We start from the raw sequence: 13,561 nt of genomic DNA, 5'->3' as shown, positions 1-13,561 counted from the left end.
AGATAGGAGATGAGAGCTGCTACTGATGAGTTTCTGTGTAGGACGTGGGGTGAAGGCGGTAGGACCTAAGAGTTCTTACCTCCTCCGGTCTACATAGAACATTAACACTAATAACAGTCATCTCCTATCTCAGTAATGAAAAAGTCTGTCTTCACTAAATAAAGATTTTATCTGTGAATTTTATATTTTAAAAACTATTAATCAGTCATGGCAGAGAAAGAATCAAAATGAAAAAAAGGTGCATTCATTAGAACGAAGAGGAATTGGATAAGTACCTTTACTTTTATAGTACTTTGATTACTAGCACTTTACAATTTTTACTTTTCAAGTTCTAAATAATCTTTTTATAATCCATTGCTTCTTCCTGCCTCTGTTACTCTCCAAATGAATAGTAATTTGTTTGAAGAGGTGAATTTAACAATGTGACTACACTACATCACCCATGTGAATTGTAGGCCTCAAGGAGTATTTTCATGTATAGATTCAGTTCCCAATACATACATAACCATAGATGGTAGATCCTCCGCACCAAAATCCTGTGTTCTGCTGGGATGTCTTCCTCAAAATTTTGGTAGAAACAAGGACGCAAAGGGATGAATTTAGGCAATGGAGGAAAATTGTTGCTGCGATCTAAAGGCAATGCAAAAATAGAAATCTGAATTATTTTCTGCCTTTTGTCCACATAATGATATAGTTCACATACCCTATTTTTCGGACTGTAAGACGCAATTTTTTTCCCCAAAAATGGGGATGCATCTTATAGTCGGAATATACTTACAAGTAGTGTGGCGGCATCAGGAATCGGGTGATTCTGCGGCGGTCCAACGCTGCAGGGCGATGATCACACTCCCTTTCCAGGCTAGTGCGGATGTATTCAGCAGTGCTCTGTGGTGCAGGGGCTCCGTCGAGATTTTGTGAAAGCCCTGAGCCCCCCGCACTTCCATTGCTGCGATGGGTGGCCTCCGGGAAAATGGCTGCCGGAAGCGGTGCACACACAGATTGAGATCTCAGCGGCCTTTTTCCAGGAGGCCACAGCATCGCAGCAATGGATATGCAGGGGCTCCAGGTTTCCACAAAATGTCGGCAGAGCCCCCGCACCACAAGCACTGCCAAACCTGTAGCACCAGTCTGGGATTTGAGTCATATCATAGCCGGAACACCCCGTGACCACGCTCCACCAGCGCTGCCAATCCCCCCAGTAAGCTGAATTTGGACTGTAAGATGGACCCCCATTTGACATTAAAAATTTTTTCCCTATTTTCTTTCTAAAAATTTGGGGTGCGTCTTATGGTCCAGTGTGTCTTATAGTCCGAAAAATACGGTAGATAGTTTATATAATATGTGCAAATAACCTCTTCAGAAAGGAAGAGGATATGAACTTCAGCACTACCAATTGGAAGCAGCAATTCTAATAGTCAATATCAACCCTTTAATGAGCCTCACCACATGACTTAGGATAATAAGTCAAAGCAGAAACATTTGCTGGCACGTTACCTGTTAGAACCCCAATCAGAGGCCATCCACCTAGCCAAATGAAACCTCCTGACCTGTACTGATGAGAGGCAAACAGCCAGAAACAGGTGTCTGCAAATGGAGTTTCTAGTTTGTCTTTTATTCTAAGTCATATGACAAGGCTTGTTTGAGTGTCAATATTAACTTTTAGGATTGCTACATCCAATTGGTGGCACTAGAGTTCAAGTCTTCTTTCTCTCTGAAGAGGTAATTTGTATATTTACATTTCCAGAGGATCATTTCATTGCCTATAAGTCTCCTTACACAGACCTGGCACTCTCCACAAGGAGAAACGTTCCCCCGTATATACTGTATGTGAATTTATTAGTGCTACAGGCAGGGGTGGATTAAGGGTAGCCAGGGCCCCGGGCTGTTCAGACACTGTGGGCCCCCCGGTCCACGACGGGGTCATAAAATCCTGAACCATATTATTCCAGAAAAATAGTTGCTGTGTGAAACTTTAACCTGTCAAACATCAATTGATCTAGTTAATTTACCCTTCAGTTAGGAAGAAAAAAAAAAACACAATACTATCACCATATGTGCCAGTATTCACAGGAGATCTGTACTTAGTATGCAGTGTCTGTGTAGAGTTTATATGGTGATCACCGGTGACATTGTACACAGGACCTCTGTATATAGTGTACAATGTATAGTGTCAGTGTATAGGTAACACTGACTCACCAGTGACGTCTCTAGGTGAAGTCCTTCATCTTTCATCCAGCACAGACTGCCATCACTTCATCCAGCCAAGACTTGTCTCTGCAGGAAATAACACAGTTATCTTGAGTTCCGTTTGCAGAAAACATTACTTAATTTTTCCCAACTTTTACATTACACCACATGAAGAAAAAGAGGCGACATAGTGTCACTCCACACAGTAACAGGACTGCCCCCCCCCATTTAAAACAGTGTCCTCAAAAAATAAAATAAATACATCACTGCAGTAATAATATCCCTTAATTAGCCCCTATGGTAATAATAATATCCCCCATCCTGGCCCCGTGTATCTCATTCCTGGCTTCAGCCATATGTTCTTCCATCCTGAGTATCCATCCTGACCCATATGATCTCCCCATTCTGCCCCATCAGTCTCTATCGTATCCATCCTGCCCCCTGATCCTGCACGATCTGTCTTCAATTCTGTCCCGTGTCTCCAATCATACCCCGTATCTACATTCTGCCCATGTCTCCAATCCTGCCCCATCTGTCTCCAGTCCTGCCCCCAGTTTGTCCAGCATATTGCCACCAGTGTCTAGCATTCTGTCATCAGTGTGTCCAGCAATCTGCCCCAGTGTGTCCAGCATATTGCCCCCAGTGTGTCCAGCATATTGCCCCCAGTGTGTCCAGCATATTGCCCCCAGTGTGTCCAGCATATTGCCCCCAGTGTGTCCAGCATATTGCCCCCAGTGTGTCCAGGATATTGCCCCCAGTGTCTTCAGCATTCTGCCCTCAGTGTGTCCAGCATATTGCCCCTAGTGTGTCCAGCATATTGCCCCCAATGTGTCCAGCAATCTGCCTCAGTGTGTCCAGCATATTGCCCCCAGTGTGTCCAGCATATTGCCCCCAGTGTGTCCAGCATCTCTGCCCCCAGTGTGTCCAGCATATTGCCCCCAGTGTCCAGCATTCTGGCCCGGGCCCCCCGGATTGCCGTTCGCATTAAAAAAAAAGTTCTCCTCACCTGTCCATGCTCCAGCGGCGAAGCTAACTTCAGCAGCGCGCACTCGCCGGCGACGTGCGCACTGCGGCTGATGTCAGCTGCCAGTCTCTGATTGGCTGGCGGCTGTTAACTATTGACGTGCAAGCACGCGCCCGCACATCAATAGCTGACCCAGTATATACCATCAGGTGATTGATGGTATATACTGGGTCAGCTGGCAGCATATTGAATAGTGTTTTGATATTTAGTCAATGAGATGTACATTTATTTGCCTGTATCTGAGCAGACAATACCGTGTATTCTTTAAACAGTATGCGTGCACTACCATGTACTGTATGTTCTTCCTGTCCGTTTGGTGTGACCAAGCTTGGGCTACTTAGCCATTTGGGCTTTTAAATGTTTTTAATTGTTTATCTTGCCTTTTTGTATAGTTGTAATCCTTTTCTTGTCTTATTTTTCTGTGTTGTTTCATATGCACATGGTGGATCCCTGTTGTGGATATTTATGCGGTGCCCGCTATATCTTTCTTTCTTATGAATCTCCCCAGTACAAGCACTGTGCGTTGAGGGAATTTGATGGTTTCTTACCCGGGAACGGAGGGTATGTATGCATTATGCATACTCCCGGCCAGTGGGAGTGGCCTCGCTTCCATACACTTGTACGCAGCGAAGCCACGTCCTCTAGTCGGCCATTCCCACTGGTCGGCCATTTCACTAGACAGGGTGTGGCCTTGCTCAATATAAGTATATGGAGTGAGGTCAATCCACTTGACCGGCCCTGGCCGGGAGTATATGTAACTCACACATACCCTCGGGTCCCGGGTCAGAAACTGTTGAATCCCTGCAGCTCTCAGTGCGTGCACTGGGGAAAATCATAAGTCTGCAGTCACAAAGAATGACTGCAGACATATTAATTTGGACAGGACAACCCCTTTAAAGTGGTCAATCAAATTAGATGAACGTTGATGGAACTAATATTCATTGTGGTGGGACAATATAATATTTATGGGAGTGTCCTAACACTTCCCTGATGACTGGTGTCAGGGGTAAGGATAACCGCTTTGGATTTCAACACTATTCTCAGGAGAGTTAATGACAGAAGCCTCTAGCAGCATCTATCACCCCTGTTCTAATTGAAGATTCATTCATATATGGAGTCAGGAGAAAACACCTGTGATTGCTGGCTGGAGGACTCCAAGCAAGGGCTATTGAGCGGAGAGAGGGATGCATTTAAGTAGAGGGACGTAGGTAACCACATAATTAAACACAATATCATAGTTTAACTCAAGAACACAGTTTGGTGTTTTTCTGCTTTTATCATTAGTTTATTCTCATTAGTATGTGCTCCATAGACAATGCTACCCGGTGTGCATCTTGTGAGATGTATGCATGCCTTTAACAGCCGTTTGAGGGTAAATATGACTGCACTCGATATCAGCAAGTTACATGTTTGGAAGCCCAGGTAATGGATCTAAATGTGCAGCTGGCAACAATCAGGAGCATTGGGAACCTGGAGAGGAGTTTAGAGCTCACCGAGCTTGCACTGGCTGAGGCCAGTGATATGGAGGAGGATGGAGGTGAGGAAGATCAGGACAGAGAAGTATGTAGCTGGCTAAATGTTACAAGCAGGGGTATGGAGAAAAGTGCCAGGGAGCTCAGTCCTGATCTGGCACAACTTCGTATATATGCCTGTTTGGCGTATATTATGAATGCAAGACAAGGACTGGGATCACTACAGTGACTGTTCTCAAAGTGATCAGGATCGTCGTGGGACATTATGGACTATTTTCTCGGCAGACAGGTGAGGAATACTGTGGTTTATTATTTTATTTTTGTTGCAGGAAACAAAGGCGTTGGTGGATTAGGCATTCGGTAAGTATGGTTTAATTAAGATTCATTAAAGGAGTCTTATTATTTCAAATAAAGGACTTAATTCTGGATGTCTGTGTTTCTATACACTATCACTTACTAATGCATAGGTGTCTTATAGATGCCTCTCCATTACTAACCTGTGGGCTTGATGTCATTTGACAACACAAAGTCGACATCAACTCCACAAATAGGAACCCCACTTGCCACCGCTACAGGGCAAGTGGGAAGAGCGAGGCTAAATGCCAGAATTGGCGCATCTAATAGATGAGCCTTTTCTGCGGCGGCTGAGAGCTGATGTTTTTAGCCTGGGGGCAAGATTCATAACCCCTTCCTAGGCTATTAATATCAGCCCACAGCTGTCCACATAGCCTTTGCTGGTTATTAATTATAGGAGGACCTCAAGTCATTTTTTTGGGGAGGTCCCCCATTTTAATAGCCAGTAAATACTTAGTATACAGCTGTGAGCTGATATTAATAGCCTGGGAAGCTCTAGGGGTTTTACCCCCTTCTCAGGCTATATACATCGGCCCCCAGCCATCGGCTTTCCCTCTGCTGGTTATTAAATTTGTGCGGGAGCCCAACCAATTTTTTTTTTAGTTGTTGTCTGGTTACAGCCTATGTACTTTAGTTCTGTTAATGCTCCTACTTAAGGTACCTTCACACTAAACGACGCTGCAGCGATCCAGACAACGATCCGGATCGCTGCAGCGTAGCTGTTTGGTCGCTGGAGAGCTGTCACACAGACAGCTCTCCAGCGACCAACGATGCCGGTAACCAGGGTAAACATCGGGTTACTAAGCGCAGGGCCACGCTTAGTAACCCGATGTTTACCCTGGTTACCATCCTAAAAGTAAAAAAAACAAACGCTTCATACTTACCTTCCGCTGTCTGTCCCCGGCGCTCTGCTTCTCTATACTGGCTGTGAGCACAGCAGCCGGAAAGCAGAGCGGTGATGTCACCGCTCTGCTTTCCGGCCGCTGTGCTCACATTGAATGCATGAAAGCACAGCGCCGGAGGACAGACAGCGGAAGGTAAGTATGAAGCGTTTGTTTTTTTTACTTTTAGGATGGTAACCAGGGTAAACATCGGGTTACTAAGCGCGGCCCTGCGCTTAGTAACCCGATGTTTACCCTGGTTACCAGCGAAGACATCACTGAATCGGCATCACACATGCCGATTCAGCGATGTCAGCGGGAGAGCCAGCGACCAAATAAAGTTCTGGCCTTCTAGCCCCGACCAACGACATGACAGCAGGATTCTGATCGCTGCTGCGTGTCAAACTGAACGATATCGCTAGCCAGGACGCTGCAACGTCACGGATCGCTAGCGATATCGTTTAGTGTGAAGGTACCTTTAGGTTGGTGACAATGAGTGTGTAGGTTTGTGTATGTTTGTGTTTACTTATCGGCTTAGTAATAAGGGTGTCGGGCTGACACTTTTTCATCTAAGCCTACGGCTAAGTGTCAATGACAGCTGCTGAGACCAAGCCCTAATCCCATTATTCTGATACAACTGCATCAGCATGAAAAAGTTAGTGTTGAACCAAGAAATTACATCACAAAGCTTTTTTTTTTTTTAAAGATTTTTTTTAGAGATTTTTGTGTACTCACCATAAAATCTCTTTCTCTTAGCCTCTAATTAGGGGACACAGGACCATGGGTGTTATGCTGCTGTCCACTAGGAGGCGACACTATGCATAATCTGAAAAAGATTAACTGTGGCTCCTCCTCTGCAGTATACACCCCTGGACGGCGTCAGCCTTCTCCATTTTTGTGCAAAAGCATTAGGAGGAACGCAACATGAATAACAACCATGCCTATAAGAAGGCAACTATGTACGAGCTCAAGAAAACAATATGAGAACTCAACAGTAACACCGTCCCGGAAAGGGCAACAGGGTGGGAGCTGTGTCCCCTAATTAGAGGCTAAGAGAAAGAGATTTTATGGTGAGTACACAAATCTCCTTTACTCTGTCGCCTCATTGGGGGACACAGGACCATGGGACATCCCAAAGCAGTCCCTGGGTGGGAAGCAATGGACGAATATTGTGCAGACAGGCCCCTACACTTGGGGCACCGCCGCCTGCAGAACACATCTAACCAGGCTCACGTCCGCTGAGGACTGGGTATGAACTCTGTAGTGTTTAGTAAACGTGTGTAGGCTAGTCCAAGTGGCCGCCTTACACACTTGTTGTGTCGAAGCATGGTGCCGAATGGCCCAGGAGGCCCCTACCGCCCGTGTAGAGTGTGCCGTAATACCGGCTGGAAGATGAGAATTCTTAAGGCGGTAGGCCTCTTGTATGGTGGATTTGATCCACCTGGCAAGGGTAGCTTTGGAAGCTGGCAGACCCTTGTGGCCGCCTTCCAGAAGAAGGAAAAGAGAATCAGACTTTCGGAAGGACGCAGTCCTAAACACATATATACGCAATGCCCTGACGAGGTCAAGTGTATGCAGACCCTTCTCCACTCTATGAACCGGAACCGGACAAAGGGATGGCAGTGAAATTTCCTCATTGAAGTTGGACACAACCTTCGGAAGGAAGGATGGGACCGTAAGGAGAACTACCTTGTCCTGGTGAAAAGCCTGGAAGGGCCGTCTGCAGGAGATTGCTGACAGTTCAGACACCCTGCTTAGCAAGGTGATTGCCACCAGAAAGACCACCTTCTGGGATAGAAGGCAGAGTGGGACCTCCCTAAGGGGTTCGAAAGGTGGTCCCTGCAATGCTGTCAGGACCAGGTTGAGTTCCCACATTTCTAGTGGACGTCTGTAGGGGTAAACCAATCGGGAAACCCCCTGAAGAAAAGTCCTTCCTTGCGGCTTGTTAGCAATGCGTCTCTGAAAAAGCACTGAGAGAGCTGAAACCTGGCTCTTAAGCGAGCCCAGGGACAGCCTGGCCTCCAGACCCGTTTGGAGAAAACCAAGTACTTTGGGGAGGGAATAAGGGAGTGGGGTCTGGCCAGGAGATTCGCACCAGGTAAAGAAAGCTTTCCAGGTATGGTAATAAATCTTGGCAGAGGCTGGCTTCCGTGCCCTGATTATGGTGCCAATGACGTCCGGCGAGAGCCCTGCCTGGGTTAGAACCCAGGTCTCAAGGGTCACGCCGTCAAATTGAGAGCCCCTGAGTTCTGGTGGTAGAACGGGCCTTGTGATAGAAGAACCGGGCGGTCGGGGAGGCGCCAGGGGGCATCTGCTGTAAGTTGTACGATGTCGTCGTACCATGTACGTCTGAGCCAGTCCGGTGCGATTAGGATGGTTGGAACTCCCTCTTGCTTGATCTTCCTCACCACTCTGGATATCAGGGGGAAGAGGTGGAAAAATGTACAGAAGCTGGAACTGGGTCCAGTCCTGAACCAGAGCATCTGCTCCGAGCGACCGCGGATTGTGTGTTCTGGCCATGAAGTTGAAGACCTTGGCATTGAAGTGGGATGCCATTAGGTCCACATACGGGGTCCCCCAGCGATGGCAGATCTGGCAAAAAGTTTCGGGATGGAAAGACCACTCTCCCGAGTCTATTCCTTGTTCACCGAGGAAGTCTGCTTCCCAGTTGTCCACACCCGGAATGTGGACCGCCGAGAGCCGACCCTGTGTCTTCCGCCCAGTGGAGGATGTGTGACAATTCTCGCATCGCCTGGGTACTGCGGGTCCCCCCTTGGTGATTCACATATGCCACAGCCGTGGCATTGTCCGACTGTATTCTGATGTGAGAGGCTGCCAGTAAGTGATGGAAGGCCCTCAATGCCAGGAGGATGGCACGAATTTCCAGGATGTTAATGGGCATGGTCGCTTCCACTGGGGACTACTTGCCCTGTGGTGTAGGTGCACTGCACCCCAACCCGTCAGGCTCGCATCGGTGGTCAAAACCTTCCATTGACCTGTGAGAAAGGATTTCCCCTTTGGTAGCGAGGTTGGCTTGAGCCACCAGTGTAGGGACCTCCTGGCTGACATTAGCCGGAACTCCCTGTCGAGAGAGAAAGGGTTCTTGTCCCAGGACTTGAGGATAATTAGTTAGAGAGGCCTGAGGTGAAACTGGGCAAATGGGACCGCTTCTATTGCTGCCCCCATCCTGCCGAGGACTCTCATGGCAAACCGTAGAGATCGAGGAGGTTTGCGGAGGAGAGTGCGAACTCCTAGGCGGAGAGCCAGTGCCTTGTCCTTGGGAAGGAGAACTAGACCCCTGGAGGTGTTAAATAGCATTTCCAGGAAGGTCAGAGACTGACTCGGGGTTGGTGATGACTTTTGTAGGTTGACTAACCAGCCCATGCGACTCAGAGTGTCGATTGTGATTGAGACACTGAGCTCGCAGTCCTTGAAGGTGGGAGCCTTGATGAGTAGATTGTCCAGGTATGGAACGACTACTATGCCTCTGGAGTGCAGGACGTCCATGGTGGCTGCCATGACTTTGGTGAACACTCTGGGAGCCGTGGCCAGTCCGAACGGGAGAGCCACGAACTGGTAATGGTCCTGGTTGTTTGCGAACCTGAGAAATCTCTGATGGGCGGGTGCAATAGGTATATGCAGGTATGCATCTTGTATGTCTATGAAGGCAAAATATTCTCCCTTCTCCATGGATGCAATGATGGACCGAAGGGACTCCATGCGGAAGTGACGGACCCATACATATTTGTTGAGCTGTTGCTGCCTCCTTTCTTGGGAACTACGAATGGATTGGAGTAGAACACTCAGAAGCGCTCGGCCGTGGGGACCGGTACTATGACTCCTGCTTGAAAAAGCAAAGAGACCACTTGGTGGAAGGCACAAGCCTTGGCTGGTGGTTTTGGGGGGACAGAGAGGAAGAATCGGTCCGGTTGGTTGGAGGTGAACTCTATCTTGTATCCGGAAGACTAGTTCCCTCACCCACCTGTCTTCTGTAATAGGCAGCCAGACTTGATGAAAGAGCAAACGTTGGTCGCCTACGGGTGTGGTGTCTTCCGGAGTCCGTCAGTCATGGTGAGGAGAAAGTCTGAGATTTTCCTCCTCTGGGCTTAGACTGGCCTGCTTTTGACTGCCAGGTCTTGTCCGACCTTTGCGTCGAATGTGAGTTGTCCCTGCATGGGGAACGGTTACGATTTTGTGCTGGACGCGAGACGGACCAGCCCGAGGAGTTCCGAAAGGATCAAGTTTGGTTATGCTTCTTGTAAGTGCGTTTAGGTTTCAGTTGGGGAAGAGAGGTACTCTTACCCCCGGTGACGTTGGATATCATTGTGTCCAACTGTTCACTGAAGAGTCGCCCACTGAGGTAGGGGAGGTTCATGAGGGACTTCTTTTAGGCTGCGTCCGCTTTCCATCCCTTGCTGAATCCAGAGCTGCATGAAGCATGTAATCTGCTACAACTGCTATTTGAACTGCTTGGTCCGACAGCTCAAGAGCGGAAGCTTGGAGGCCAGCTTGTAAATTTTTTGGCTCATGCCAGAATGGCCTTGACAGCCCAAACTGAAGCGAACGCGGGAGCCAGGGATGCCCCTGCAGCCTCGAAAATTGAACAAGCCATGCGTTCTACCTGCCGGTCTGCTGTGTCCCTGAGGGTTGAGCTATCTGGCAGTGAAAGGAGGGACTGTGCTGCTAGCCTAGAGACTGGGGGGGCCCACTTCAGGTGGATCTGTACATTCCTTGGTGTCAGTCTGTGGGAAGGGGTACCCTGCCTCCAGATATTTGCTCTTAGCGAATTTTTTCTCAGGCTGTGAGAGCTGCTTTTTAAGGATCGTCGTAAACTCTGGGTGGTTAGAGAAAACTTTACGCGGCTTCAGAGCTCCTTCAAAGGAAATCTTGTGTTCTGGGGCCTCTGGTGGCGGATCAGAAATGTCTAGTACCGATGGATGGAAGAGATTATATCCTCAACTAGCGCTGTATTGCTAGGGGGGATTGGGATCAGGGACCCCTCCGTGTCCTTGTCTGAGTCGGAGTCTCAGATACCTTCCGAATCCTGTGTATCACTGAGGCGTCCCCTGCTGGGTGAGCTGGGGCGGAGGCCTTCTCTGGTTGGGGATTGCGGAGATCTGCATTGTCTGCCTCTGGAAGGGGACGGTCTAGATGACCTGGAACTACGGTGTCTCTCCCTAGAAGGGGATGACCGTGTGCTATGGGATGACGCAGATGGACTTGACCTATGGGTCCGCTTGCATCCTGACCTAGACGTGTATGTGCCAGGGTCGTCCTGTCCCTGAGTCAAGCTCTCCCTTTGCTGGGTAGCGATCATAGCCGAGGCATGACTCTGCAGAGCCTGAAGCAATGTGGAGGTTAGGTTATCTATAGACTGCGTCATAGATTGCGACATCTGAGTGACCCATTCCGGCGTGGCATCAGACACCGAAGCATTGGTAGGGGCTTCTTGGGGCTCTGCCACAGTAGTCTGGATGCAGTAGATAAACTTGGCACACACGTGGTCATATGAAAGTGAGATTTAATTGAAAGAGAGTACATACAATATTAGAGTATTTCATAGATTGACGTTCTAATAGGAGATTAATCCCTCTGCTTGCGGCTGGTACAGCTATAAGTAGCAGGCTACACTTGGTGCCGGTGCTGTGCTGTGCGGACACGGCATCCACCACTCGTCCTGAGTTTGACACTTAATCTCCTATTAGAACGTCAACCTATGAAATACTCAAAGAGAGGTACATTGATGAAGGTCTAACCTGAGACCGAAACGTCAATATTGTATGTACTCTCTTTCAATTAAATCTCACTTTCATTTGACCACGTGTGTGCCAAGTTTTTCTACAACATAAGTACGGTTGGGGCACCTACTTGTGCACCACAATTTATAGTAGTGCCTACGGCTATCTTCCAAGTAGTCTGGATGCAGTCATGGCAGTGCGGGTACATGCTGCCACTGGGGAGAGCGGTAATGCATGCTGTGCAGAATGCATAATAGCAGTTCTGCCTGGTTCTCTTGGACCTTGAGCCCGGCATAGTGCAGAGTGCAGAAGGGCTGGCTATTCAGAGGACCCTCAGGGGTAGCTATGCAGAGCAACCTATAGGGGAGCCTTATAGGGAATATGGATTCACAGCCGAGTAAAAAACCCAGCTGTGATCTTACCCCACCAGTTTGCCCCTAGGTCCAGCGCCGAAGATCCACAGTCCTGTGTCCCCCGGAGACTGGTTGGCCTGCTGACCGGGAGTTGCAGGGTTAGTCCTTGTCCTGCAGCAGAAATGGCCGCCGAGAAGAGGAAGGGGGAGAAGGGGGAGGAGAGCTGAAAAAAGGTGCCAGAGCTGTGAAAAAATGCGCCCTTTCTGTCTCGATCTGCCCCCTCTATGACACTGTAGAGTGTCAGATTTGTCATCTGGGGGGTGGGCCGGGGGGGCAGAGAGGGGACGGCGGCTTCAGCTAGGCCGAAGCCGCGGCCTAAATTAGATGCCTGATGCCCAGAAAGGCTCCAGGCCAGCGCGGAAGTCTGGGGGGTCAGATCTGAAACGGACCCCCCCGGATTTAAAGGCAGGATAGCGGTGGGGCTATAAGCGGAAGGAGGGCCCTGTGAGGGGTCCTCCTGAGGCACTATAGAGCAGAGGCAGGGATGCAGGGAGCCCTGTGTCTCTATTGTGCCATGCCTGCCTGCACTCCCCCCGGCCCCGACAGGAGCCCGTAGCTGGGCTGGGGTCCCTGGATGCAGGCGCAGTGTGCTGGCCCATGCTGCTGGGAGCTGCAGAGTGCTGCCTGTACAGGCCCTACGTGAGGTGTCTCAACCTAATGCCCCCAGGGGGGATTAGGGAGGGTGCTGTCACCTTCAGGGGGCTTTATCCTCGCCTCGACCTCAACCCAGAAACCAAAATGAATTGGGGAAGGAGGGGGGTCTCGACTTCGAACCAGCACCCGAGGGACTGGGGAAGGAGCGATATCGGGAATAGCCATCTCGACTTCAACTGGGCACCCCGTAATAGGGGGCCGAGGAAGGAGCCATGCCGGGAGTGTCGCAGGAGACCCACTTATCTTCATCTGTAATCCAGTCGGAAAAAAACTGGATTCAAAAAATAAATTTTGGGGTGTGCCTCCTATGCGACACTAAGCAAAAACTGGAGAAGGCTGACGCCGTCCAGGGGTGTATACTGCAGAGGAGGAGCCATGGTTAATCTTTTTCAGATTATGCAAAGTGTCGCCTCCTAGTGGACAGCATCATAACACCCATGGTCCTGTGTCCCCCACTGAGGCGACAGAGTAAAAAAAGCCTTCATTGTTGTACAAAAACACATACAAAAACGCACATTTTTGCCGCAGCGTTTTTTGTGCCAAGAGATGCAGAAACCTTGCAGAAATTTCTGCAAGCAAATATTCAACGTGGGCAAGTGTTGCGAGGGTTCAGTTAAGTTATGTGCTGTGTGACTATAGTCACTTCTCATGGCCAAGCAGTGAGTCAGACTGGTCAAGGGGTCCAAGGTCAGAAGCCAGCAGTATGTCATATATAAAAGGCAGAGACAAAAACATGGTCAGGTAACGTTCCGAGGTCAGAATACCAGGTGGATAAGTGATCATGACAGAAGGGGTTAGGCTGGTTTCACACTTGCGTTTCAAAACGCATGCATTTAAA

At 48.9% G+C, this 13,561-nt stretch overlaps 1 protein-coding gene across 4 annotated transcripts in view; it reads right to left on the bottom strand.

Annotated features, from left to right (window-relative positions):
* Positions 1–13,561, bottom strand: part of SCAMP4 (secretory carrier membrane protein 4) — a 139,972-nt gene that overhangs the window by 73,775 nt on the left and 52,636 nt on the right. For all 4 annotated transcript variants that reach the window (XM_069741229.1, XM_069741224.1, XM_069741237.1 and 1 more), the window contains one exon: positions 502–630. In XM_069741229.1, coding sequence (XP_069597330.1) covers positions 502–630 — 129 coding nt within the window. The remainder of the gene's footprint in view (positions 1–501; positions 631–13,561) is intronic.

The sequence above is a fragment of the Ranitomeya imitator genome, chromosome 1 (assembly GCF_032444005.1).
Source record: "Ranitomeya imitator isolate aRanImi1 chromosome 1, aRanImi1.pri, whole genome shotgun sequence".
In the NCBI taxonomy this organism is placed as follows: domain Eukaryota; kingdom Metazoa; phylum Chordata; class Amphibia; order Anura; family Dendrobatidae; genus Ranitomeya; species Ranitomeya imitator.
Note: the sequence above shows the minus strand (reverse complement) of the source record. Positions and strands in the feature narration are given on the sequence as shown.